This window comes from Aphelocoma coerulescens (genome assembly GCF_041296385.1).
Source record: "Aphelocoma coerulescens isolate FSJ_1873_10779 chromosome Z unlocalized genomic scaffold, UR_Acoe_1.0 ChrZ, whole genome shotgun sequence".
NCBI lineage: Eukaryota > Metazoa > Chordata > Aves > Passeriformes > Corvidae > Aphelocoma > Aphelocoma coerulescens.
Window position 1 is genome coordinate 377,946 of NW_027184085.1, and position 27,192 is coordinate 405,137.

At 54.1% G+C, this 27,192-nt stretch overlaps 1 protein-coding gene and 1 long non-coding RNA gene across 13 annotated transcripts in view; both read right to left on the reverse strand.

Annotated features, from left to right (window-relative positions):
* Positions 1–6,632: 6,632 nt before the first annotated feature.
* The window catches only part of LOC138103789 (uncharacterized), a 104,294-nt gene continuing 83,734 nt past the window's right edge, over positions 6,633–27,192 (reverse strand). The window contains exon 3 of the long non-coding RNA XR_011147855.1: positions 6,633–6,744. This is a non-coding gene — a long non-coding RNA (uncharacterized lncRNA). The remainder of the gene's footprint in view (positions 6,745–27,192) is intronic.
* Positions 11,727–26,561, reverse strand: LOC138103528 (thyroid hormone receptor alpha-like). 12 transcript variants are annotated; one of them, XM_069001872.1, is made up of 7 exons: positions 24,465–24,941; positions 23,069–23,130; positions 21,061–21,360; positions 20,504–20,680; positions 18,761–18,888; positions 17,179–17,281; positions 13,785–16,299 (listed from the first exon to the last, which is right to left on the reverse strand). In XM_069001872.1, the coding sequence occupies exons 1-7, from the start codon at positions 24,515–24,517 to the stop codon at positions 16,289–16,291; spliced, it is 834 nt and encodes a 277-aa protein (XP_068857973.1). In that variant the 5' UTR covers positions 24,518–24,941; the 3' UTR covers positions 13,785–16,288. The 12 variants fall into 12 exon arrangements, with proteins under 12 accessions (XP_068857976.1, XP_068857973.1, XP_068857972.1 ...); XM_069001867.1 differs by lacking the exons at positions 13,785–16,299; positions 17,179–17,281 and adding exons at positions 17,461–18,500; positions 26,458–26,561 and having other exon boundaries at positions 24,465–24,644; XM_069001868.1 differs by lacking the exons at positions 13,785–16,299; positions 17,179–17,281 and adding an exon at positions 17,461–18,500 and having other exon boundaries at positions 24,465–24,644; positions 24,831–24,941.

The following is a 27,192-nucleotide window of genomic DNA, read 5'->3' on the forward strand; positions in this document are numbered from 1 at the left end:
TAAAGAATTCTGTGAAAAGGTAACACTGCTGCAGCAAGAGCCGTGCTGAAGATCTCTGCTACAGCTTTTTCATGATTAAGGCACTTGGCATCTATTTCTACTAAAAGTTAAAAATCTGTATTTCTATTGCACTTTGCTGTGGCTTCATGGATGCCAGCTTGTCCAAAGGTTTCAATTCAAACCTAAGGCTTTGGCTTCCCTCTGGGCCTGAGGCCAGAGGAGCCTCCACTCTAAGAAGGTTAGAAACAAGGTTAGAAAGGTAAAAGTTAGAAAGCAAAAAATACATTTAGAAAGGCACAAAGTTAGAAATGTAGAGTGTTAGAAACCAACAAAGGCAGAAAGGTAAAAATGGGGAGAAAAACAAAGGTAGAAAGTTTCAAAGTTAGAAGCAAACAGAGGCAGAAAGGGACAAATCTAGCAAGTTAGAAACAAACAAAGGTAGAAAGTCAAAAAGGTAGAAACGAACAAAGGTAGAAAGTTGGAGAGGCAGAAAGTGCAGAGGCTGGCAGCAGCCATTCCAGCCTTAAGGAGAGCCCTGTGGAGAAGAGCAACTTGTTCCATTGATCTTCACTTCGAGAAGGGCCTTCTGCTCTCTTGGGAAAGATGCAGACCAGGCCATGACTCCAGGTAGAAGCAGCAGGTGGGAATGCTTTTCCTTCAGCTCCCAGAAAGCTGGGAGCTTTCATGTTTGAGTCAGTGGCCTAAAAGGGGCAGAAAGGCTGCCCTGACAAGTGTGTGGGCATGGATCTGTTTGGTCTTGCCCTGTGCCCATTCCCAAAACTCTCTTCAAACTTGCCCAAAATAGCAACACAAAGCCTGGGGCAGATTGTGCCTGAAGAAAGAATGGTCTCTGTTTTTTTTCCAAGCTGCTACAGAAACAAACTAAGGTAGAAAGGTAAAAATGAACAAAGGAGGGAAGGTGAGAAAGGTAGTTCGAAAGTCAAAGTCAGAGAAAGAGAGAAAGAGAAAGAGAGAAAGTCAGAGAAAGCGAGAAAGTCAGAGAAAGGGAAAGGCAGAAAGAAAGCAAGGCAGAAAGCAAGTCAGAGAGAAAGAAAGAAAGAAAGAAAAATAGAGAGAAAAAGGAATAGAGAAAGAGAAGAATCGGGTTTGAGAGAAAAAGAAATGGAGTTTAAAAGAGAAGTAGTGTTGAAGAGAAAAAGAGCAACTGAGAACTAGAGTGACAGAGACATCCAGAAAGAGTTAAACAGTGAGAAAAAGAGAAAGAGTTCGAAAAAGTCAAGTGAGGAATAGACTAAAAAGTAAAGCAAAGCAGAGCAGCAAAGCAAGAAATACGGCAAAAAACTTACTAAAGCACACCAAAGGAAGAGAGCAACCAAAGGGGGGAGGGGGGGTATCTTTATTAGGGTTTCTTCAACTTTATGGAATGAGGGTTTTTTAGTTACACTTCAGCAAAGCAAGTGGAAACAACAATGTGCACAAGCACAAGTACAAATCCAATCCATCTGCACACTGGTCAAAGTCCAAGTGACATCCAGAGCAATACGTGCAAGTGCAGCGGCAAACACGAATCCAGAGCAACACAAGCCAACCCCATCGCAGTACAACCTAACAATTGTTCTATTTCTGGAAAATGTATGACATCTTATTGGTCCAGGAAACCCAAAACAACAGCAGCAGACAGAGAACAAAACACTCATCCACCACCCGCCTCCTTCAGCTTCCACACAAACCCACCCTCGCTCTCGTCTCGAGAGCACCCCATGGGAAGGCGGTTCCCGGGAGCCCCAAAATCATCGCGCCTGACAAATGCCCAGCCCCGGCACGGTCAGCACCCAACCCCTGGCGATGAACGTCACCTCACAGAGCGGCCGGGGCCCAGATAAAAAAACCCAGCTGGGAGGGAAAAAAACCCCAGACAGCAGAGCTGGGTGGTTTTTACTCTAAGTTTAAAAAGTAGCTGAAAAGCCTGAAAGGCAAAACTCACACCCACAAGGTTAGAAGCATTCCACACACGCACTCTTCTCGCAGGCAGACAGACACACACAGACGCAGCTCTGGCACCACATTTCCTCTTGTTCCTGCTGGCCTGGAAAGCCCCAGGTAAATCCAGTCCCTCAGACCTTGCATCCCTGAACACCAGGAGAGCTGGAGTTTTACCCAGATCCCAGTGCCCTGCACAGCTGCACTGACACGAGCACAGGCTGATCGCTCTGCCCAGCACCATCCCTCATTTTCCTCCCGTTGCTCCCCAAGCGTCCCCAAACCACCCCGTGTCTGTGCCGGGGCCAGTGCCTGCCCCGAGCCCAACCAGAGGCTGTCACCCAGCCCTGCACCAGCTCCCACCCCTGGGAGAGCTGGGAATGCACTGAGAGCTCAGCTCCCTGGGCTCCCCAACACCCAAACCAGTCCTCAGACACACAAATAATGCCCAACCTGCCCCTCCGGGCACAGCCAAACACCACAATTCCATCATCCCCAAGGAACTCTGGCAGGTTGCCTCTTCACCTGTGCCTTTTTCCAGCAGCCATGGCTAGGACCGGGCTGTCAGAAATAGCATTCCCTAGGCAGTTCATCCCAGCACAGAGGAGAAGAGGAGCCTGTCACTCATCCACACCACGGGCAGGACAAGGGGGGCCCAAGCTGGCTTTGGCTGCTCCAACATCCAAAGCTCTTGGTGCCAAAGATAGGACGAGTTCAGTGGTTGCTCCTGTCCTGAAAGAGAGCAGAAAAGCAAAGTTAATCCCACTGTGGAATGCAAGACTCCTGCATTTCATATTTCTGCTCTGATTGCTCACCGCAGAGTATTATCCATGGAAAAAAAAGGAGAATGACACCATATCAAATAAAAAGTGCCCTTCTCCAGCACTTTTATTCCAAGCATTAAAAAGATGCTCATTTCTCTTCCAGCATTGTTTCCCTCATTTTAGCAGAACCGTCTTCATCCCAGACCCCCCTCGTCAGCTGTTCAATCCTCTGGCACTGGATTTGGACAAAGGAAGGGACGCACCTGGATCGCAGGAAATCACAGAGAGAAACCCCTCCAAAACCTGACAGAGAAAAACAACAGGAGATGCAGGAAGACACATCCCTCATTTGCACGTCCGGAGTGCTTTTCTAAAGACCTCCCTGCATCTGGATGCTCTTTGCACTTGGCTTTCTTTACAAGAATGCATTTGCTGCTAAACACGTCTCAGGCCCTTATTTGATCAGGATAAGGTCGGATGCAGATGAAGACTCACACAGGGAATAGCCAGGGAGAAGCTATATAGCTAATAGCAGGGCCTGGGAACATCAAGGACGGAGAAGAGAAGGAACAGGGATTGTTTTTCTTGTTTAGAGCCAGCAGTGCTGTGAGCTTGGAGAACACACGGCACCACAGGGATCCAGGGCAGGAGCGGGATAACTCCGGGATAAGGGGAATCTGCTCCCACTCCAGGGCTGTGCCAGTGAAGGAGGGGAAGTTTTAGTGCCTTCATGGCACACAAAAACCAAACCCAGCACCACCGAGCTGGACTTTCGTGAACTGCAACACAAAGCGGCCCCTGGCCTTTGGGGGAACACAACCTCACCGAGTCACGGAGCCAGGGGATGACACTTGGGAATGAGCCTTGCGGCCTGCAGCCAAATCAGATGAGGGAGCCACAGGAGCTGTGGGGTTTCCTGCTCTTCCTGCAACGCCATCAGTCCAGACCAGGAGACCTTTCCTGGAACAGATCTTCCCTGTAAAAGGGAGCAACACCAAAGCTCAAGCCCTCATTTAGAGACCCTTGGAAAAGCAAAGGTGAGAGGGGATTACCTGGAGCCCCAGGGGACCGAGGTGAAGGGGATGAAGAAGCAGACAGCAAACTGCTTCCACTGCTTCTCACTCCAGCAAGGGGAACATCCCTGGAATTTCACGTCCAGCGTCTCTCCCAAGCCCCACCGGCGAACCCACACGTACTCCAGGACTGATCTCCTTTGTACTTCCAGCAGCACAGACCCACCGGGAGGAACTGCAATCCAAGGACACACATCAGCAACCGCCTTCCCGCTTGGCGCTCTCTCCACATTTTTCCCTTTCCAGTGGGATGCAGGTGCCACCCCCCAGAGGCAGGAAAACTGCCTTGCAATCCAGTACAAAACCTGCCTGGGAAGCCCAGGATGCCCGGAGCCAGCAGCCATTTCTCCTGGAGCTCCTGCTGACAGGCATTTGAAGCCTGCTGGGCCTCACAGCTGCTTTTCTGCCAAGGGCATTCCCATCTCTTATTTTTTAGCCCAAATAAAGGTTTGCAAAGCTGAGTTTTGTGAGAAGTGCTTCATATTTGGATTATTCTTAACTTGGGAGTTTCCCTTGGCACCAAAATCAGGGGGTAAACCCAACATGGCCTCAAAGGGCCATAAGATCCCAGATATCCAATCCCCAGTTCCCTCAGCATTGGTTCATTAAAGCTTTTCAGGGGTAATTTAGCAAACTTCAGGGTTTGGTGACTTCACCATCAAAGCAACACAAAACCTGTGCAAAAGGAACTTAACTAAAGCTGGCTAAACGCTGCCCAGACCTGGCAGAAAGCGCTTCCCACACCTCTCCTGGAATTCTCTTTCCCAGCCCTTCCAGCTTCGGAAGGCTTCTGTGGGAGCCTCAAGTCGCGGTGCAGCTCAGAACCTGCACGTACCTAAAGCAGCCCCACGGGAACACGAAGCTTCCCTCGGGCATTTCGTTTCTTTACCCCAAACATTCTTCCCACTCAGCCACAATCTAGAAAGGAAAGAAAGGAAAAGAAGGAAGACCAATTAATTCTGACATAAGGAGTCTTGACTATTCCAACACACTGCCAGGTGAACATTCCATCCCTGCCAGGCTAACAAATCCCCCTGATACTGTCCCCATTCTGTATCAATTATTTAAATGCTGTATTAAGGAGCGTAAGGACACAATGCTTGGAATTCTCAAAAATGGCTCCGCCTGGCTACTCCAAGCACTTTCTCACCCGGGGAGCTGAGCTGTCCCACATTTAAACGCCACGTTTGATCCAAATCCCATAGAAATCTGATATTGTTTGGCTCCTGAGCTTTCCCAAAAGCTGTGCAGTCAAGCCTGGAAATCCTCACTGAAGCTTTGCCATGTCACATCGGGATTTACCCTTGGGAAAACCCCACTCTGAGCACTTGGGTTTCAAGAGGTTGCACCCAATGTTACAGACACAGAATTCCTGTGGGGTTTGGCATTTCCTGCACCTCCAAACACGTGAAAAGAAGGAAGTGCAGAGTCCCGAGGCTCCATTATTGCCATTCTCCTCACATCCCTTTCCTCAGCTGCACGTGGCTTTGTGCCTCCTCTGAAGGGCTGGAAAGGAATTTGGGAACCCCCCTCAGCTTCTTCGGTTTTCAGCTTTTTCTCGGAGCCGGCCCAAAAGGCAAACAGGAAAAAAAAACCCCAAAAGTGCACAAAATCCCAGCCCCTCCCAAGATGCAGCTCCTCACACCAAACCTTGGGAGAATCCCTGGTGCTTCCAACACCGCTGCAATCCCACCTGGAGCTGAGCTTACAGGGTGCTCTGCCTAATCCACATCCAAGCCTGGATAGCCCAAAGCCTGCAAGAAAAGAGGAGGCAAAGTGAAGGGGAGAGGGGGGGAAAAACAGAGTTTTAGGTTTTTCCCCTGTTTGCAACAGGATTGAAGGGCAGGATGGAGAGGTTTCGTGGAAAAGAAGTACCAAAGGCTGCTTCATTCCCAGCAATTAGCGCTGCTCAATCCAAGAGGCCCAATCCACCAGGTTTAAACAGGAGCGGCCGACAGGATGGGTTATGACACAGATCTGTGAAGCTGGAGCCTTCTTCCTTCTCCCGGGCTCTCCCAGAAATTCTCCATGTCCGGACGCGCTCCCGCTCTCCCTGCTGGGGAGGACGGACTTGGATAGCCCGGGTGACTGGTGAGCCTAAAACAATAAGTGATGCAGTGATCCAAGTGTTTTTCACAAGGAAATGACATATTCTCTGGACCTGGGATAACCCATATCCCATGGCCTTCTCCAGGAAGAGTCCCAGCTGGATAGGGTCTCCCAGAAAGGATTCCATAGGGGCTCACCTTCTGCTTGGAGCTCGGCTGAATTCCTCAGCAATCCCAGGGAATGTGGCCATTGGAGGCTTTGGGCAGATTGGGCTCAATTGCGTTTTTAGGTTTTGTTACCGTCTCTCAGACTTCCCACTGGAATGTGGTCTCCAAGGAATATGTAAATCCCATTGGATTCCTGCTCTTTCGGACAATTTTTTGTACCATTCCTGTACAAAACGAGGCCCCCTGTTCGGATGCTTTTCCCCACCGTTCCCCAGCAGTTTTATCTGCCAGTGCATTCCCTGTGCTGGTTGGGCTCTTCCCAGATCTCTGAGCTCCTTCACAAGGCAGGAGATCCATTTGGCCCAGGAACTGAACCCTCCCGAGGAATTGTCTGATGCCATCTCCACATTTCACAGCTGATCCTTGTGCTCAAAGGATCCCTCTTTCTTCCCTCCAGCCAATTCCAAGCCTCGCTGCCCCCAGCTGGGAACAGTCCCCAGGCCGATCCCTGCAGTCTTCCCTGCCAGGATCCTGCTCAGGAATCCATGGGCTACAAACTGAAGAATTAATTCTTCCCACCCCTGCCCAGTTCTAATTCCAAAGGATTTGGTGTCTGCCTTACCCGGCTGGAGCCTGCTTCCAACTCTGTTCTTGCTGCTTCTGCTGCTTTCCATTTCCCAGGAATTCCACCAACGGAGCGACAGCGTTTTCCACCTCCTCCTCCAGCATTCCCTCTGTTGCGTTCGGGTGCTGGAAGGATATCAAAACCTGGGCCTCACTATCAGGAATTATATCCCCGGATTTGTTCCTTTCCAAATGTCACCTCTTCCCAACAAAGCACTGGCCATCCAAGGAATTCTAGAGAGCCATGTGCTGACCGCTGCTTACTCCTCTGGAATGTCAGAGCTTGGAAAAAAAGGGCAGTTGAGGCTTTTCCTGGTGCTGCCCATCAAGTGTATTTTACCTAAGTGCCCCTGCCCATGCCTTTGCCTGTATCCGCCAAAAATCCACCCATTCATTCCCCAGCTGCTGCCTCCCTCTTTTCCTGGATCCAACAGAATTTTAACAGGTGAATATTCCCCTCTGGAAGAGCACCTTGCATTCCAAACCTAAGTACAAACAAATCATTCCCTTGGACCTTCCTTATTAGAATTCCACTGAGAACGGTGGATGCAAAATGATCCTCTCCTGGCCCCTGCTGGATTCCTGGAGCAGGGATCCTTTCCCTCTTCCCCCCCCCCCCCCCCCCCCCGCAGTGACCACCCTGCCCTGCCCCCTTATCAGGCTTTGTTCCACAGCTCTTGTCTCCAACTCTTGCATCCTTTCCCTCACTCCAGGAGCTCCCAGCAGTTCCACACCCTCTTTTCTCCCATCCTGATCCTTTCACCAAGAACAGAGCTCTGCATTTCAATTCCCTTCGCTTTTCTCCGACAATTCCCACCAATCCAGACCTAAAGCTGACACAAGGAACACTCGGTGCCCACAAATGCAAATCCAGACCTGGCCATGCCTAAACCAGCAAGTCTGAACACACAATCCTGGACCATCTGCATTAATTCAAACCTAACAATTAGGACACACTGAAGACTTCAACATTCCCAAGAAACATCCTGTTGCCTTCAACTCCCTGGGGTTTTTGCTTTGAACTCATACGGATTAGGGGATCAAGGGATTTCCCTGAAAAAAACCTGTGTGGTGCATGCTGGAATCCCCTATCCCGTGAATCCAGGGAGTGTTCAAAGCTTAAGTCCAACCTGGCCCACCATAAATTTTTGCCAACTATCCCCCAAATGATCAGGTTAACAGAACCCTGCTCTGGTGCTGCGTTTTTAGTATTGGAAAGCCAGGAATTACTTTATTCCCAGAGCGAGGCTCTGGATATGGGCTTGGGGAGAACAAGACCTTACCAACTTACAGAGCCAGGGGATGACGTTTGGGAACAATCCTGGACTGCCTGGCAGCAATTCATTGTACCTCTTGTCACCCACGAACACCTTCACCCACTCCTCCAGGAGCCCGGGCCAGCGGCTCTGCTTCTCTTGGAGCAGGAGGCATTCCCCTGCCCACGGCAGGGACCTGCAAACCATTCCGGAGTCAGCTCCGAGCCAGGGACGGGGCAACACCCCGTCCCACGGCTCCAGCGGCTCGGGCCCTCGGTAATTCCGGATCTGAGCCTCGTAATCCCTGCAGGGAAGAGGCCGGCTCAGGCCGGGATCGCAGAGGGTGGGAAGCGCCCGGGGTGGGCGGAGGCTCTGCCACCCCCACGGCCGCGGCATCCGCACAGCTCCGGGGGACGGGGCCCGCCCCGATGCCGCTCCCCGTCCCGTTATGCCGTTCCCCCGCTCCCCATCCCGTTCCCCCGCTCCTCGCTCACCGCCCGGGCCCGTCCATGCCCGCCTGTCCCCCGCCGACCGCGCCTGCCCACTCAAACTGGCCGCGCGCGGCCGCGCCACGCCTCCCCATTGGCCAGCCCTCGGCCCGCCCCGCCTTCCTATTGGCCGCTGGCCCCGTCAATCACGCGGGAAACCCCGCCGCCCGCAGGCACCGCTCCCACGGCGGCCGCTACACGGCGGCCCGGGCGCATCCCCAGGGGAAAAGGAGGCACAAAAGGAGCAATTGGGAAGTTAAAGGGGAAGGAAGGCTGCGCAGCGCCCGCGGCGCCCCGACAACGAGGAGCAGCCCCCACTCCTCTCCCCATCTTCTTTTCCCACCTCCAAGCCCTGCCCAGCACTGAGGGAAATCTGACAGAGGATTCATAAAGAGCCCTCGCTGAGAGCAGTCATCGCCCCAGGCCTTCAGGCTTGGCAAGATTCTGTAGTGAACGGACCCAAATTCAATTCCCAAATCTCAATCTCTGACAAGTCCTGTTGGAAAGACAGCGGACAGTCCATCAGAACACGGAATTAAAAGGCTGCACAAGGAATAACAGAAGCTTTCCCAGGAATAGCCCAAGTTCCTTTTCTCCCTCACCGGTCCGGGGCCGTGAGACCGAACCTTGGGCCCCAGGAGACAGGAGAGGTGTTATCAACACTCGAACCTCCAAAGCGTTGTTATTGCTCAGAGAGCTGCGCCGGCACTGAGCTACTCCCATGCGCCTGCACGGCTTTGGGGAGGGGCAAGACCACGTCCCACTCCTGCCTGGAGAAATTTCAACGCCCTAAAAAGTCATTTCCCTTCTCTCTCTCTGACCCAGGGCCAAAGCAGCTGTGTAGAACAACCCGGGAGATTTATGGGAGGGTGACTCTCTCAGGAAAGACCCCAGACCCTGAGGAAACAAACCCACCCCAAATTTCCAGCTGAAAACACGCCGCTTCCTGAACAGCAGCGCACAAAACTCTCTATAGCCAGACAGGAGACGACAAACCAGAAAAAGCCAAAAGATGTGCTCTGCTTGCATGCACTCTCTGACTGGTAATTCCAAAGGAAATTCCCCACAGATCGTAAGCAGTCACCTACAATTTGTCCTCTGCATTCATGACTGCCTTGGCTTTCTGTAGAAGTGTGTCAAACATCCATGCAGGCGTCAGGGCCTGGGCTGGCTCGTTTATGGCTCTTCCTGACAGGCCCAGGCCAAACCCAAGCACCCCCCTCACTGCTCCAGCCCCGCTTTCAGGGAAATATTGACACGGCTTAGAAATACTCTCCTTCCCTGCAACTCACTCCCTCCCTGCGCATCCCCGGAGAGGATTTACTCCGCTCTTTGTTCCCGACAGCACCTCTCCAGCGCAAATCCCACTTCACACAGACACAGACCTAAGGCAATGGTTCCAGCAGCAGCTGCAAGCCCCAACTCCCTGTCTCCTGCACAGCTCATCCAAGCACTCCCAGCAATCTCACCTCGGCCCAGAGACTCTCTGTCCGCAGAGGGAAACACAACCCCATGGCACGCAGCTCTGGCACCACATTCCCTCTTCCCTTCTCCCTTTTTCCAGCACACCAGGCTGCTGGAAACAGCATTCCCTAGGCAGTTCATCCCAACACAGAGAAGAGGAGCCTGTGACTTACCCACACCATGGGCAGGACAAGGGGGGCCCTAGCTGGCAGGGACAGGTTCTTCTAGCACAGAGGTTTCTGAGCCCAAAAAGGAGCCTTACTTTGGCTTCCCTGACTTATTCAGCAGCCTTTTAGAAACACGTGGCAGGGAGGGAAGCTGCTTTTCCTGCCACCATTCAGCTGCCAAAACCAGTAACCCCTCCACAGTGCTGCTGCAGCCTTGCCTGGCCCTGGGGCCATAGAGCAGGAGCCTTGTGGGCATGAACCTGCCCTTGATGCATCCCCTGAGCAAAACCCACTAGTGAAAGGTGGTGAGAGCAACCAGCAGGAGTGGTAAGCAAATCTGTGAGCCCTTAGGAGAGGCCTGTGCCATCAGAAATGTAGAATGGTGTCTTTCAGTCGAAAGGGTCATACAGTGTTCATCTAATCCAGTTGCCTCACCAAACACGCTGACATACAAAATAATAAGCAGAAACCTTATTTCTGGTATTTCCTCACTTCTAAGTCTCAGAACTTGCAACTAAACCTACTCAATCTGTAAATTTGCGTATGTCATTGATTAGATTATTTGTAATCTTTCTCACTGCTGAAGGGTTAACACGGTGTCCTTATATCCTGATGCTTATAAATAATTAAAGACACAGCAGAATTCTTCACTAAAATCTACCATAGTCTTTTCCAGAACTGATTTCTAATCCTTTCCAAGACAGCTGCACAAGTTAATATTAAAAAAAAAGTGCTGAACCATATTTCACAACTTGCCAGCTGCCTGCCAGGGCAGAGGGGTGCATGGTTCTGGCAGGGAGGGCACAGCCTCAGCACCAGCCTGCTTGGAGAACCTCCTCTGCTCAGTGCCAGTGCCTCAAGCAGCAGTGCCTCAGGAAGGAGCATTCCCAGCCCATCCAAAAGGACATAGGGATTTACTGGTCTGGCCACGGGGAGGGGGTGAGTGCTGCAAGGGGGAGGCTCTTGCACAAGTCTGGAGTGGGCAAAGAAGGCACAACTGAGAAGGAATGGCCACCTCAGCCCCTCTCCTTCATTACAGCTCTGCACCTTCCCCTACCTGTAGGTCATAGGGAGAGGTGACAATGGGCACTGAGGGAATCAGTTGGCTGAGCAAGCTGGCGGGCAGAAGGTCCAAGAAGCTGATTTGTAAAAAAAACCAAAACCTAGAAAGGTTAATCGTGATTAACCACATATCAGAAATGCCTTCCTCTCTAATGGTAAAGCCACTGACACACTTTTTCTCCTCTTGCTTTGTCATTTATCTCGTAAATCAACCCATCTGCTTTCAAACCAAACGTGCCAAGTAAATATGAAGATTATTAGGAAGCCTTTTTATTTCCCTAGAGCCAATTAAACAGCTGGAGGTTACATTTTTTTAATATTGCCAAGCTGTTACCAGGCGTAACAAAAGGCAGTTGGCTGCACACACAGCCCCGCAAGGTTTCACCGGGCTGATGCAGCAAAATCAAGGAACTTGTGCCTTGCAACCAGCTGCAAATGCCGGAGACGCACCGCTGATTTTATGGCAGCTGTCACACCAGAAGAGCTGATCCTCCCAGACAGTGGAAGTACACAATTAGGTCACATTAAACATCGAGAAAATGCCACAGCAGTTCCCCATGCCAACTACAAGTGAGTGACACTGGAAAACAGTTCCTAGCTGGCAAGAACCATCCCAGCATCAGTGCATAATTTCTGCTAAAAGTTTACAGATGAAGTCTGAAGGTGCAGAAGCGTGAGCAATCACCCAAACAGAGGGATTCATAACGCTTTCCCACAAGGCAGAGAAGTGAGACAGGCAAGCACCAAAGACTGGTTTATCCCCCCTGGGAAGCCACCGCTACCTCCTGTTCACAGAAACAGAGGGGCTGGCTACAGCATTCCTTCAGGAGGGTTTCCTTTAGGGCCAGAATAACAAGATGAAGCAGTGATGCTCACAGCAGAAGCTTCAGACTTGTGAAGGCTTTTTTTCCACGTACAACACCAAGCTCCTAGCCTTACCACAGGAGCAAAAGTATTTGCAGTGTCCTTACCATTGCACCCACACACTACAAAGTACGTCCTTGGCCAGAGGTGGACTAGCGAGAAAAGCACAGCCCACTCTGCTTACAGAAAGCCTTTTTGCATCCTGTCAGCACCACCTACATTCAGCTTAGTCCAGTCTTGCAAACCTGAAATCAAAGGTAGTTATGAAAGGTAGCTGTTGTCACAGGTAACAGACATTCTGTTGCACAATATTTGGTGCTCGCCACAAATTGCACTGAAACAACTTCTATGCCATTGCCACAACAGTGGTAATTATTTAAAACATGAATAAAAGGGCTCTGTACAGGAGGGCAATGCTGCATGGGGAGAGAACACACCACACCATGTAAACTTCAACACTGTGAGAAGTGTCAGTCTATGTCTTTTTACTCCCATATACTCCCATGTATCTTGAAACTACTTGTGGAGTCTACTGATTACAAAAGCATGGTAATTTTGCCTGTGATCAAAGACATAGCAATGATGCAGCAGCAAGCAGTGCACCTCAGGGAAATGTTACACAGTTTTTGGGATGGTAAGTGGGCAGCACAGCTTTCTCAGCACATGAATTAACACCTCAATTCTTTAAAAGTTTCCATTTTACCAGTTTCTTCACCAGGCTTTTTCAGTAGAAGCACTAGTTGTCACGATCAGCAGTCCTGCTGCAGTATCTCCTCTGCACGCATCCTCACAGAGCACCCCCATGCTTCGCTCCCAAACACAAGAGCAAGGCTATTCTTTACACTTTTAGGTCAGCCCTTTAGCACCGGCCAGGAGCAGCATCTCCTCCCAAAAGCAGCTGTCAGAAAGGCAGAGGCAGATATGCATGCAGGAAGTAACCTCCTGAGGTACTGCTGCTGCACTGCCCATGACCAGGGTCTGAGAGCAAAGCCATGCACCAGCACATGCTAAGAAGCAAGCTGAGGGCTTACAGGAAACAACCAACCTCCAAGATATTTTGAATTGTGAAACAATTTAAGCTACAGCCCAGAACAAAGACATCAAAGTTATGACACCCTCCTAAATCAGATTTAGTCTGGTCTGTCATGGCACAAGATTACAATGTCACACTTTCACAGAATGGTTAAAGATTGGAAAGGGACCACTGGAGGTCACCTAGCTCCCAGACATGCAAGGGTCCCCCAAAGCAGGTTGTTGAGGATTGTGTCCAGATACCTTCTGAAAACCTCCAAAGAGGGAGACTCCACAACTTCTCTAGGCAATCTGTTCCAGTGCTTGGTCATCCACACAGTAAAGTTCTTGCTCATGTACATCAGTTTCTGCCCGCTGCCTTTTGTACTATTGTTGGGCAAAACCCAACCAGAGCCTGGCTCCATCCTCTTGGCACTCTCCCTTCAGATACTGATAGACTTTGATGAGGTTCCCCTCTCTGGCGTCTCTTCTTGAGGCTGACCAGGGACAGCACCCTCAGCCTTTCCTCATACATGAGATTCACCTTAATCATCTTTGTTACTCTAAGCTGGACCCTCTCCAGAGGCTCCATGTCTCGCCTGTCCTGAGGAGCCCAGAACTGCACACAGCACTCCAGATGTGGCCTCCCCAGGGCCAAGCGAAGGTGCGGGGTCCGTCCCTCCCGGGGAGGCTCCGGCGGCCTGCGTGAGGGCCGGGCAGGAGCGGGGCGCGCCGGCTGCTCCCTCGCGGGGCCGCGCTGGGCTCGCAGCGCTGCGACTGCCGGGCCCTCGCTCCCGGCAGGGCCCGGCCTGGGCCCCACCGCCCGTGCGGGAGCACCGGCCGCCAGACCCGCCTCCCGGGACACAGCCCCGCTCCCGCCCGACCCCTGCCCCGCTTACAACACCTCGAGCCATAAGTGACAGCTGGGCTTCGCAGGACCGAGCGCGATGGAAAAAGGGAATCCAGCTGAAATACACATGGCCTCACACTCCCAAGCTGTAGGGTGGTCTGATGAGAGCAAGAGCTCATCAAGACAGGTCCAGCCTAACCTGGGGGAGACCTGGGACAGAGGAGCTTGAATGTCCCATACCTGGGAAAGCAACAAAAAGCCTTAACCAAAAATTATTTAATTCATTTATATTCAGCATTAAGTTCTCCTCCCTACCTCCCCATGCCCTCCCCACGACCCCAGCCAGCCTGGGTTTTGTAGAGTAATTTTAGGGCTCCGTGTTTCTGACCAGATCTCATCTACTGTGACATCTGAAAGAGCCCAGTGAGTGGAAGGCTCCAGCCCACAGATAGCCAAGAAAATCTAAGATTTCCTTGCTGCTCATGCAGTTTTCTCAGACTGTTTGTCAAAAGTTATTGGTGGCTATTTTTTAAATGAAAGGAGTAGAGAGAAAATAGCTTTGCGGCATATTGGGCTAGCAGATTGTTCAGACTCTGTACAGGGACAATAAAGCTTTTAGGATCCTTTGATTGACATATATAATGAATGTAGCTGTCAAACTTTTGTGCAGCAATTTTATTTTGTATTGGCAAGCTATTTCACTGGCCAGGGTTTTGCATAAAAGGAATAATTCACATTGTTGTGGTGCTGCTATTTACAGAGCCTAGAGGACAGTGGCATCACTACAATATAAATATTAATATTCAAATTTCTTTTGAAATACATAATTCTGTATGCAACCTATCCTACGTGCACATCTTCACACAGGGAGAAAGGCATTGTTCTGCAGAGAGAAGGGGGCCTGGAGCCGCTGGGGGTTGTTATTCATTCACTGATTCATTCTGTAGCCTTTGAAAAGCCACTTAGTTACTCTGCACTTTAATGTTTCTCTCTGTGGAGCAGAGAACAAAGCCTCAACACAAACTGCCATCACTGTTACCAGTCAGAGTGGCAGAGGTCACAGAGCCAGCATGGGGTCAAGGGGCTGCTCTGAGCAGCCCGTGTGTGCACAAAGCCCAGGACAGCTGTGCTCTTCTCAAACAGCTGCTTTCTCCTGCCGAAGCAGCGGCAGGATCAGCTTGGGCTACCTAAGACAGCAGTTGCTGCTTGCCCACTACCTTTCTTTGATTATGAACAATAACTTGCCAAGAAATCACTAGCCTCAGAGAAAACAGGCAGAAAGCAAACGAGAGGGCAAAGCAAAACATAAAGGAGAGAGGGGGAAAAAAAAATCCATATAAACAAGGATGACTCTCACACTCTATTTGCTATGCAGTCAAGCCCACAAGTGGGTTGTGTATCTGAAGGTGGAAATACAAAGACATGTCCTGTTCCCTGGGGAAAGGTAAGCAACTTCTCAAATTATCTTTAGAGGCTGTTATTAGCCTTGCACTAGCACTGACATACCCTGTGCCCAAAGCCACAGCATGCACACACTGTATCCATAAAAAGAGATATTCACAGCTCATAGAAGTGCTCATAGAAGTGCTGTGCAGCTCATAGAAGTGCTGTGCCCGTGCTCTGGTACCAGTATCATTTAAAACAAAACAAAAAAAAAGTTTGAGTAGCAAGTGAGCGCATGGAAAGGACTTGAACGGCAAGAATTTGGAAAGAGCATGGGAATCCAGCTTGGGGTGCTGAGGTCAATGGGCACACAATTTTTTAAGAGTGTACCAGGTTTGTTTGTTCAGTCATTCCTATATTCATTTTCAATTCCAGAGACAGGAGCTTCATGTCTAGCCCCAAAATAACAGCATTGTCTGAGACAAAGCCAACTTGGTAAGGGGTACCAGAGCTTTTCCCAGCCCATTTATGTAATAAAGCATTATATACAACTGTTGGAAAACATACCAGTTTAAAAATTTTTTATATATGACTTTGGCCAGGTTTGCTCATCTTTGCCTCAGGGAAAGGGAACTGAAGCTTCTTTCCAGGGCATTGTTTCTCTAGGTGAGGCCTGATGGGTTTAGCATTTCAAAAGACTAGGAGTAGCCCCAATAAGATAAAGCCATTGAGGGAACATCACCAGAACAGATGTCAGCGGCCATCTAAGAACATCTACCCCTGAAGATCTAATTAACATCAGAAGCGAAGAAACACAGATCTAATAGGAGACCAGATACTAGGAACTACACAACTTGAGACCAATGAACACTGATCCAATTCGTTTCTATGAGTTTTGACTGTAAAAAAGATCTGAAAATTCTAGTAAAGGTCATGTGTCATGGAATGATTCTCTCGGCACACCCGGGCTATGTGTGGATGAGATGATTTCTGTGCTACATCCTGGCCAGAGAATAAAGTAGTGCCTTGACTCTCTAACATTAAAAATGTTGCTGGAGGCTTTTTTGTTTTTCCTGCAGTTTCGGTGACACAACCAGGAAGCAGAACAGGAGCTTTATGGCCCTGTTACTTGGGTCCTAAAATACAGAGAAAGAAGACAGGGCAGAGAGCAAAGAAGAAAAACAGAGCTTTGTCCTCATTCACATCATAGCCCTGTAAGGCTTTGACCAAAAGATATAACTGTATAGTGAAACATCTATGGGGGACTCTCTTGTCTGGCACAGAGGGGTTCTGCAGATGGACTTCCAGGGCGGGGAAAGAGTACCAAGTCGGCAACACAAATTACTTCAGGCCAAACTCCAATACATAACTATAGATTCCATAGATACATCCAGCCTTAAGCCCAGAAGCAATACAGGTGGGGAGAACGGAGCCTGGGTGATTTAAACTACGTGTTTAAGCAGTTCAAGGTAACTGGAAGTAGCGCTGGTGCCTCTGGGTTTCTCTGTTCGTTATTTAAGGTGAACATAAAAACACAGAGTGCAGGAGCCCAAGGATGTTCCTCACTGGCTTCAAGCTGGCAGTTTCCTAAAAGCAGTGCTTGTTGCTTTCCTTGGTTTGCCGACCAGCAGTGCCACCTCCCCTCCCTGCTGCCATGGAGCTCAGCCTTCCCCAGTGTTAACAAAATGGCACGTTACTCTACTTGGCCAGATTTTAGCTCTGAGAATTTCATTCTGAACAGTTCAGCATCTGCTTTAGCCAAAACAGTTCCACTATTTCCAGGAATATTATTAAAGGAAAAATAGACTGCTTGGCACATGTTACATAAATTCAGGCAACCTTTTACATGAGGATCTCTAGCTTCAGAAGGGAAATTTTGAAATCTGGCAGAGAGGTGACCTTTGTGGTAGAAATGTGTCTATCCCTATTAAAACCTACCTAACTTTGGCCAGATTATAGAGCAGGGAAATACTGCAGTTAAGGGCGCAGTAAAGAGTTCTGAGAATTGCACTTACTTGCTGTTTCTGCTGTGGGCAAGAGGTCCCTTATCTCCTGCAGAGCTGCAGCTTGTGCTCCCCCACTACCTTGGCCAGTTATGGCTGCACAGGTCCTCCATGGCTGGATGACGAAATTACAGAGCCAAGGGTGAGCAGAGAGACCAGCATTCCATCTGACGTCTACATACATTCCCGTAACTTTCTGATACAGGACAGCCCCATCTGTCACACAGCCCAGGTTCAACGGCAGCATCGCGAGTGCTGCGCAGGCACGAGGGCACTGCAGAAAACAAACTGTGACCAAAAAAGTCAGGGCAATTACAATACATAGATGCACAGCTGGAAGAATTAATGTCAAGCAGACAATGGCATTACAGACGTCCCCTAACAATGAGGGCTTGAATCTGCTGTCTCAGTAAAACTCTCTAAATTAGGTTTGTGTGCAGCATACGGAGAGTTTCTGAAAGAAATATAAATATAGGCCATCATTCTGCAAAGCTTCACAAACCCAAACCCTTGCATTCAGGTGCCATCTCACTGACTGCTGCAAAATCAAGGCCATTCACGTTAAAAGCACAGACAAGAACATCTGCTCAAACTGAACTTGTAGAAAAAAGCCCCAGTCCTAGGTAAGGCAGAACACACGTGTTTTAATTTTTAAAGTCACTATGACACAGAGACTTGTTAAGAAATGCACGTGCTTTTAGATGTATAGGGCTGCTGGAAGGAAAGGCTGAAGTTTTTTTACAAATGCCTGTAGCTCATAGGTTAAGACTACCATCAGACCGATATCCTTCAACACTCCAACTTCAATACCAAAATTGTAAGAACCTCCTGCATTCCATTCCCTAGTACGGTAACAAGACAAAGTCCTCACCCACCCTGGATCGTCCAAACAATAGAATACAAGGTTGAAACGAGCCTTGTGGTTTGAGGGGCACCTTCTGCCCAAAAAGCCCAACTGTGCATCCAGATAAAAATGAACACCACAAATAGAGAGTACAAAAACCACGGAACACCGCTTCCAGCAGGCGCCCTCGTCGGTATTTAAAGGCGTGGCTCAGGCAATAGCAACAAAGCCCCGAGGCAAAAAGCCTGGGAGGTCGGGGTTGGGTTTTTTTCCATTCAAGCCACACGTGTTCCCCAGCGCCCATTACCGGGACTCGCTCCGGGCTGGCGCCGTTCCACGGTGCGAGGGGACCGGAGAAGCCACGCGACCCACGGCACCGGCGGCACTCGGTGCCCGGGGGCGGCCCCGCGCCGGGAGAGCCCCGCCCGCCCCCGGCACCTGGACAGCTCATCCTCTGCACCTGACACACTGGGGCACCGGGCTTTCCTTCCTATGGATAACAGGGGAGAACGAGGGGGGGAAAGGATGATGGACAGATGAGGGGGAGAAGGGGAAGAGAGGGGAGTCGGGTTGGGGAGCAGGGAGAAAGGAGGGCTGGGGGGATCGGGGATGCACAGGGGAGCTGGGAGAGAGGGTGGGAGGCACTGGGGAGAGGGTAGGAGGGAGGCTGGGAGAGAAAGGGAGAGTGTGGGGGAGAGAGAAAGAAACTGGGGGGGTCTCTGCTTTCCTACCCCCCCGCAGATCCATCACCTTCATCAGCAGCTTGGGCCAGAAGCGGGGAATGTTGTGTTTGCGGTAGTTGATATAGTGCTCAAAGGCCAGCAGATACATCTCCTGGCACTTCTCAATCTTCTCGACACAGATCAGCCCCGTCAGGTCTGCGGGAATCAGGGAATCATCAGGGGATTGTGGAATCATGGAATGGTTTGGGTGGGAAGGGACCTTAAAGCTCACTCAGTTCCACCCCCCTGCCATGGCGGGGACACCTTCCACTATTCCAGGGTGCTCCAAGCCCTGTCCAACCTGGCCTTGGACACTTCCAGGGATGGAGCAGCCACAGCTTCTCTGGGCAGCCTGTGCCAGGGCCTCAGCACCCTCACAGGGAGGAATTTCTTCCCAATACCCCATCACAATCTCCCCTTTTCAGTTTAAACCTCTCCTTGTCCTGGCACTCATTGCCCATGGAAGAGTCCCTCTCCCAATCCCATACCTGCAGGGATTCTCCCTCCCACAGGGCTGAGTGTCCCATGCACCCCCTGGGTGTTGGGGTGCCCACCCCACAGACCCACGTCAGCCTGGCAGGGGGCCCCAGGGCACCAAGGGGACCTGTGCTCCTGGGTACCAGGGATTGGGGTGCCCACCTCATGCTCCTGGGACCCCTCCCAGCCTGGCACAGCTGCCTGAAGCTCTGGGAATTGGGGTGCCCACTCCAAACCCCCCCAAAATCCAGGGGGGGCACGGTTTCCCACCCAACACACCCTGAAGATGTTGTGAGGCTCTGGCATCAGGGTGCCCACCCAACACACCCCCAAGACAGTCAGGACTCTGGGCATTAGGGTGCACACCCAGTGCACTTCCACGTGCTGGGGGTTGTGGGCAAGGGGGTGCCAACACAACAATCCCCGTGCACAGCCTCTGGGCATGGGGTGCCCTCCCAATTCCCCCTGAAGCTGCTGGGGATCTCTGGCATCAGGGCGCCCACCCAACACCTCCCCAGGACAGTGAGAACTCTGGGCATTGGGGTGCCCACCCAACACCCAACCCTGATTCCTCTGGCATGGGGTACCCACCCCATTCCCCCACTACTGGTGTGCACGCACACCTGAGGACATGAGCAGCACAGCCTGGAGCAGGGCCACCTCGGTGTCATCCAGGTTGAAGGCAGAGAGGGACTTGCCACGGTGGCATTGGGGAACGTGGTGTGGCCGTGTCACCCCTGGGACCCCCACAGCAGATGGGTCATTGGGGGGGTGTGGTGTGACTGTGTCCCCCGTAATGGACAGTGGGGTTTGGGGGTGCAGTGTGACCGTGTCCCACTCTGGGACCCCCACGGTGGACAGTGGCAGGGGGTGCAGTGTGACCCTGTCCCCCCTCCCTGAGACACCCCGGGGGGTGTGATGTGACCCTGCCCCCCCTCTGGGGCCTCCATGTCACCGGGGAACACTCGTGGCAGGGCCAGTGCAGCAGCCAGAAGAGGAAGCTGCGTGACAGGGCCAGTGACAGGGCCAATGGCAGGGCCAGGGCCACCCGCGGGCACAGCTGTCCCCTTTGGTCACTGCTCACCCCTGAACCCTTTAGGGGTGACCAGCTCAAGGACACTGGGCAATGTCCCAACCCCCCTCGACTGCCCAAGGACACCGGTGACATCCCAAACCCTGGCACTGCCACCATGTGTGTGCTGAGTGTGTGAGTGCTCAGCAGATCCTGGCTAGGGCTGGGGGCCAGGGTGGGGGACCGAGATGGTGACAGAGTCCCTCCACTGCATCCCCTCACCAGGAATTTCCGCTTCTGCTTCCAGTGGCTGCCCTGGGCATTGGTGCTGCGGTGGGCTTCTGTCACAAGGCGGATCAGCTCCCACTCCTCGGCGCTGGGGCGATGCTGCAGGGACTTGATCATCTCCTCCTTCTGCTGCCACTCCCGGTTCTCCTCGATCAGCTTCCGCTTGGCTACCTGCTTCGAGTCATCCAGCACCACTGCCGGACCCCCAGCATCAGCCAGGATCCCCCCACATCAGCCAGGACCCCCCATCCATGCATCCCACAGCTGCAGCATAGCACCCCATGGTGACCCTCCCCAGCCTCCTCCTGTGGCTGCTCTGGGCATCCCAAATTGCCCCATAGCACCAGGACCCCAACCCACCTCCCAAAAGCCCTCCACTATCATCTGGGATGCCCCCCAGTCAGCTAGGACCCCCCATTCATGCATTCTACCCCACTGCTGCATCACATACCAGCCCAGTCCTGCAGCTACTCCGGGTACCCCAATGTGCCCCAGGGTGTCGGGACCCCAACCTGCCCCCCAGCCGAGCCCCCCCACGCCCCCCAACTCACAGTCCATGGCCATGCCCACGGAGATGCACTTCTTGAAGCAGCAGAGCTGGCACTGGTTGCGGGTGATCTTGTCGATGACACAGGAGTAGGTGGGGTGCAGGTTCTTCTGGATGGTCCGACGGAAAAATCCCTGGGGAGGGCATGGGGGAGTGACCCAGTGAGCACTGCTGAGCCCCCCTAGCCCCCTGCCCCAAGTCACCTTGCAGCCCTCACAGGCGATGCAGCGGTAGTGGTAGCTGGCGGCCTTGTCCCCGCACACCACGCACTGTTCATCTTTGTCCAGGTAACTAGGGATGTACCCTGCGGGGACCCCCAGGTCAGGGACCCCCAGGGCACCCCAGAGCAGGGACCCCCGCAGCGGGGACTCATGGGGTGCTCCATGACAGGGATTCCCATGACAGGGACCCTCAGGGCACCCCAAGTCAAGGACCCCTGGAACACCCTGTAGCAGGGACCTTCCCACACACCCCACATCAGGGATCCTCCAGGAATCCTGAGTCAGGGACCCCCTTGCATGCCTCACATCAGGGACACCCCACACACCCCATGCCAGGGACCCCCAGTAAGCCCTCCCCTCCCTGTGCCTCAGTTTCCCCTCTGTCTGCACCCACTGTCTGCCCCACCACTACCCCTGCCCTGGCACGGGAAGGGTTAACACTGGGGGTGTGGGGGGGGTGCCTGAGCCCCCCACGCCAATAAAGCCCCCATTATCCCATTATCTGGCCGGGAACCGGCAGCGGGGGGGGTCCCTGTCCCCCTGGCACACAGAGACCCACTGTCCCTGTCATTGTCCGTGGTCCCCCCGCCTGGCAGGCCAGGAACCAGCCCCCCACCAGAGTCCCCCCAGCCTCCCCACCACCGACTGCTCAGGGAAACTGAGGCACAGATTGCCCATGATGCATGGGGCGGTCCCCAGCACCCTGGGCCCCTCATGTCCCTCCCGGGAGCCCACCCTTGTGTTTTGGGGGGGCTGGAATTGGGGATCCCCGAAGGGTGAGAGGGATGGGAAAGGGACCGGATGCCTGGGTCCCCCCTGCATGGAGCACCTGTAACTCAGGGGAGTGTCCCCAGCACCCCAGGACCGCCGCACCCACCCGGGATCCCACAAACCCAGGCGTGGGCACCCCTCGAGCCCACTCTGGCGCTCTGCAGGTGCCGGATGCGGGGGTCCCTGGGTGCTCCCTCCCTCCGGGAGCGGGGCGGGTGCAGGGGATGGGCGGGAGCCGGACGCTTGGGTTCCCCCCTGGCCCCCCATCGGGTCCCGCCGGCACCGGCTGCTCCCCGCCGGGAATGGGGCAGGGCGGGGGGCAGTGCCCGCAGGGCCCCCCTTATCGCCCACCCCAGGGCGCTGCCGCCCCAATGGCGGCACCCCGACCCACGAGGCGCCGAGGGGGATGTGGGGGACTGGGACCCCAGCAGACCCTGCAGGGATGTGGGGTGCAGGGGGGGACATGGGAGTGGGGTATCCATGGGACTCTGGAGTGCCTGGGGGACATGGGGACCTTGGGGTGTCTGCCAGGGACATGGGGTGTCCACGGGACCCTGGCGTTCCTGGGGTGCTCACAGGGGATAAGGGGTGTCCGTGGGACTCCAGGGGACCCGGTCGAGACATGAGGCGTCCGTGGGACCCTGGGGTACCTGCATGGACACAGGAATCTTGGGGTGACCATGGGGGACAAGGGATGTCCATTGACTTTGGGGGACCCAGGTCATACATGGGGTGGCCAGGGGACCCTGGCAAGGACTTGGGGCCCCCAGGGTGCCTGCCAGGGACATGGGGTGTCCGTGGCACCCTGACTTGCCTGAAGAGACTTGGGGACCCCAAGATGTCCACAAGGAACACGAAGGGTATCCAGGGGTCCCTGGTAAGGACTCGAGGCCCCTACAATGCTCACACGGAGTGCCTGCAGAACCCGGCGAGCACATGAGGTACTCGGGGGACCCGGGGGTGCCCAGCAGGGCCATGGGGTGCCCGGGGGGGTTCGGGGGGTGCCGTGGGTCCCCGTACCTGACATGCTGCTCTTCACCAAACATTGGCTGCTCTTTCTTTTGCGCTTCCCATCCAGCCACCTACGGGAGGGGGGTGACAGGCTGAGAGGGTGCCCACGGATTCCCGCTGCACCCCCCCAAACTTCCAACAGCTCCCCCAAAACCCCCCTCGAACCCCCTTCTCTGCTGGGAAATGGGCAGCCCCCACCCGGGGGTCCCAGTGCAGCGATGTCACAGGTGGGGTCCAGCCCGGGAGTGCGGGATGGGGGGGGTAGGAGAGGGCCCTGGGGACCCCCCCCACCCAGAACACCCCTGTCGGGACCCCCCCCCTCCGGGACACGACACCGCCCTGGGGGGGCTGGGACCGAGCGGGGGAAGGGAAGGGAAGGGAAGGGAAGGGAAGGGAAGGGAAGGGAAGGGAAGGGAAGGGAAGGGAAGGGAAGGGAAGGGAAGGGAAGGGAAGGGAAGGGAAGGCGGGTGGGGGAGGGGAAGGAAAAGGGTGGGGGAGGGGAAGGAAAAGGGTGGGGGAGGGGCTCCTTCCCAGTCAAAGACAAAATGTCCTTTTGGCTGAGCGGAGAAGTGACGTCATCGGGGCTCAGCCAATGGCGGGCGGCGGGGGTCCGCGCGCGCCCGTCCCCGCGGGGGGGGCCCGGGGCCGCGGGGATCGGCACCTGCGGGGGGGGAGCCCCGGGGACCCCGCATCCCCCGGGGCCGCTCCAGCCCAAGGGGACCCCGGGCCGCCACCCCCCACCGGGGGCCCGAAATAGTCCCGGGGGGGGGTGGAGGGTGAGGGGAGGGGGCGGCTGGGAGAGGCACGAGTGGGGGGACACCATGGCGGGGCACGAGTGGGGGCATGTGGGCGTGGGGACACAGGGACACCAGGGGATGGACCTAGCCGGTGACATGTGGGGGGCAGGGGGACACGCAGGACATGGGCACGTGTGGGGATACCCAGAACGTGACATAGGGACACTTGCGGACATGTGGGGTACAGCGGGGCTGGGGGACACCTGGGGTACGGGGATGTACAGGACATGGGGACACCCAGGTTCGGAACATGAGTGGGGACACATGGGGTGGACGGGGACATGGGCACAGGAACAAAAAGGGCACCCAGGACACAGGGACACACGAGGCATGGACATATACACAACCACACAGGGACACATGGGGACACAGGGGGTACCCAGGGCACGGACACATACGTGACCACGCAGGGATGCATGAAGACACACTGGGCACGACGACGCAAGAGACACAGTGGGCACTGGGACATGGAGACACTTGGGGACACACACGGCATTCGGACACAGAGGGCACAGCCAGGTATGGGCCACACAGGGATGTGCTGGGACACGCCAGGCGTGGTGCCACACGTGTCCGCCGCATGTCCCCGTGCTGGGGTGGGAGCTCACCGGGTGTCCTCTGGCTCCAACAGCGGGTCCAGGGTGCTGGGCTTCTGTTCCATTCACTGCAATTCCATCAAGGAGCGCTCAGCACCGACCGAGGGGGCTCCGGCGCCACGCGGGGGGCCACGCCGCGCACCCCATGGTGCCCCTCAGTGCTCAGCACCGCGCAGCATCCCGGGCTGGATCCTGCGGGACAGGGGGGTCAGCCCAGACCAGCCGTGGGGGACACAGAGGGGACACCCAGGGAGGGGTGTGAAGCCATAAGGGACCCCCAGGAGCTGTGGCCACCGGGGAGGACTGGGTGTGAGCATGCAAGAAGGGAGGGAAGGAGGAGTATAAGGGCAGGAGAAAGAGGGGGAGCGGGGGCCTCACCTGGGCCACGCCCGGGGAGGCCGGCCCGGCCGCAACCTCCCCAGGCTCTAAGGGAGCAAATGGCGGCAGGGGGCGAATTCCGGGGCTTCAAACACCTCGGCCCCACGCACCTGAGCCGGGCCCGGGACCGCCCCAGAGCCCCGGCCCCGGGGCCCGCCCTGCCCGGCACGGGGGCGGCTCCATCGCTCGGGGCCCCGCCCCTCTCTCCCGGGCCGGGCCCGCCCCGCGCACCGGGGCCGCTCCCGGGACCGGGGCTCCGGGTCCTGCCGGCGGCCGCTGCGGGTCCCGGGCGGCGCCGCCTCTTCCCCGGCGGGATTGGGGCTGGCATCGGGACCGGGAGGAGCCGCTCCGGGACGGGCGCTGGGGCCGAGCCCGGCGCTGCCGCTCCTGCTCCGGCCGGCTCTCCGCGGGGAGCCGGGGCTGTGCCAGCGCCCGGGCAGCCCCGGGATCCCGAGCCGGGCCCGACGCGCCGGGCCGGGCTCCGCTCAGCCCTGAGCCCCTCCCGGAGCCCGCCTTGGGCCCCACGACGCGGCCCCGGGCTCTGCCGCCAGCCCCGGACGCGGCGCTGAGTCGCTGCTCCCGAGCTCTGCGTGAGGCCGGGGAGCCCGGCTTCGGGCTGTGCCTAAGGCAGGACTCGGAGCTCAGAGACACAGACTCGCCCTAGCCCGAAAAGCCCGCTTTGAGCATCAAAACACAGCCCTTGTGCTTTAATTCAGGTCCAGCAAAATGCAGCACTTCAGTTTCTCTTTGTGAGCCCAAACACACAGGACTGGCTCTCTTCCTCAAGCCCTGAAAACAGGATTTAGTCACTGTTTCGGAGTCCCAGCACTGGCCGTACCAACCTGCTCTCAGGACTCTGTAGATAGAGAAATGCTGCTAGGAAGGATTTTCTTACTATTTTCTAAGTCTGTGAGAGACTGCACAAAATCCCAGCCCCTCCCAAGCTGCAGCTCCTCACACCAAACCTCGGGGGAATCCCTGGTGCTTCCAACACTGCTGCAACCCCACCTGGAGCTGAGCTTCCAAGGTGTCTAATCCACATGCAAGCCTGGATAGTCCAAAACCTGCAGGAAAAGAGGAGGCAAAATGAAAAGGAAAGGGGGGGAAAAAACCCAGAGTTTTGGGTTTTCCCCGCATTTGCAACAGGATTGAAGGGCAGGATAGAGAGGTAAAGAAGTACCAAAGGCTGCAGTATTTCAGGTGATTCAGAAGGGAGAACCCATTAGTTACAATAGCATTAGTAAAGGCAAACATCTCCTATTCCCTCATTTTAAGGGGTTCAGTTGAAGCAAACTCCCCTTTTTCAGCATTTTAAGGGTTTAAATCCACACTTCTACCCATGCCCTGGCATCAAATCTCTCACAAGGGAGCGAGCCCAGTACATATATAACCTAATGCTGCCCAAGAGTCCATTACTTTTCTTGTTCTTATTCATGACACTTATGGCCCTAACTAGAAGCCCCAGCAGGAGCTACACCATTTATACTACTACTACTATTCTTCTCTTGCCTACTTAGTTGCCTACAGCATACTAGCCAGGAATGACTAATGAACAATTACACATGTTAACAAGGAATTACCCAACTCACCTGCCTATGCTGCTGAGACAAGAAGCTTCTTCTCTTACCTGTTATCTACTCTTTTGGCAGGTGTGGCTGTAGTAAAAAAAGAAGGCACCTACAGAGCCCCTTACTCCCCTGGAATTTAAGTCAGAGCAGCCAAACAGCTACAACTCCTCCCAGTGCTTTTATCCCTGATGGTAAAATTGCCTCCTCCCTTTTCCCGGGCATTGTGGGAACGAGAGGCGGGCCTGGCCAGGGGTATATTAACCCCAGTCCTGGGTAAAAGAGGCCCATTTCCTCTGTGGGGTTAGTTGGGGTAAGGGTGTCTTCTTCTTTCTGTGAAGGGGGTCTTTTGGGTTTTCTCAGCTTTTTTTCAGCAGGTACTTTTGGTATCTGAAGTAATAGAGGCTTTGAAGACTCTGTGAAGAAGATAGCATTAAGTGCATGGTTCATGGCAACTTCCTGAAATTCCAGATTGTGTCAGGTACGATACTTCAGTTTTTTCAGCAGATTCATTTTGCTGCAAGAGGAAGCTACCCTGGGTCCAAGATGACATTGGAGATGGAGGCTTCTGATAGGTAAGCTAAGGACTGTAAGTATGAGTGGGAGTGGGAGCAGGGTCCCAGTTAGTAGCTGACTTGTTGGGATTTGGCTTGTATGCCACTCCATGGGTGCATTGATTTTGGTTTTCTTTGTCATAGCTGACTAAGATGCCAACCTGGTGATCACAGTGCCTTTGGAGAGGGCTGAGGTGGACTCCTTTTGTATCCAGTGTGGATTCACATTGTTGGTCACCTAAA

What these genes read in the sequence shown, in the direction of transcription:
- LOC138103528 (XM_069001867.1), bottom strand. Translation starts at nt 24,517, where the DNA reads ATGGAACAGAAGCCCAGCACCCTGGACCCGCTGTTGGAGCCAGAGGAC. An exon ending in TTGGAGCCAGAGGACACCCG is followed by an intron (nt 23,131 to 24,464) that starts GTGAGCTCCCAC and finishes CCCCTCCCGTAG; the next exon opens with GTGGCTGGATGGGAAGCGCA. An exon ending in GGTGAAGAGCAGCATGTCAG is followed by an intron (nt 21,361 to 23,068) that starts GTACGGGGACCC and finishes GGGTCCCCGCAG; the next exon opens with GGTACATCCCTAGTTACCTG.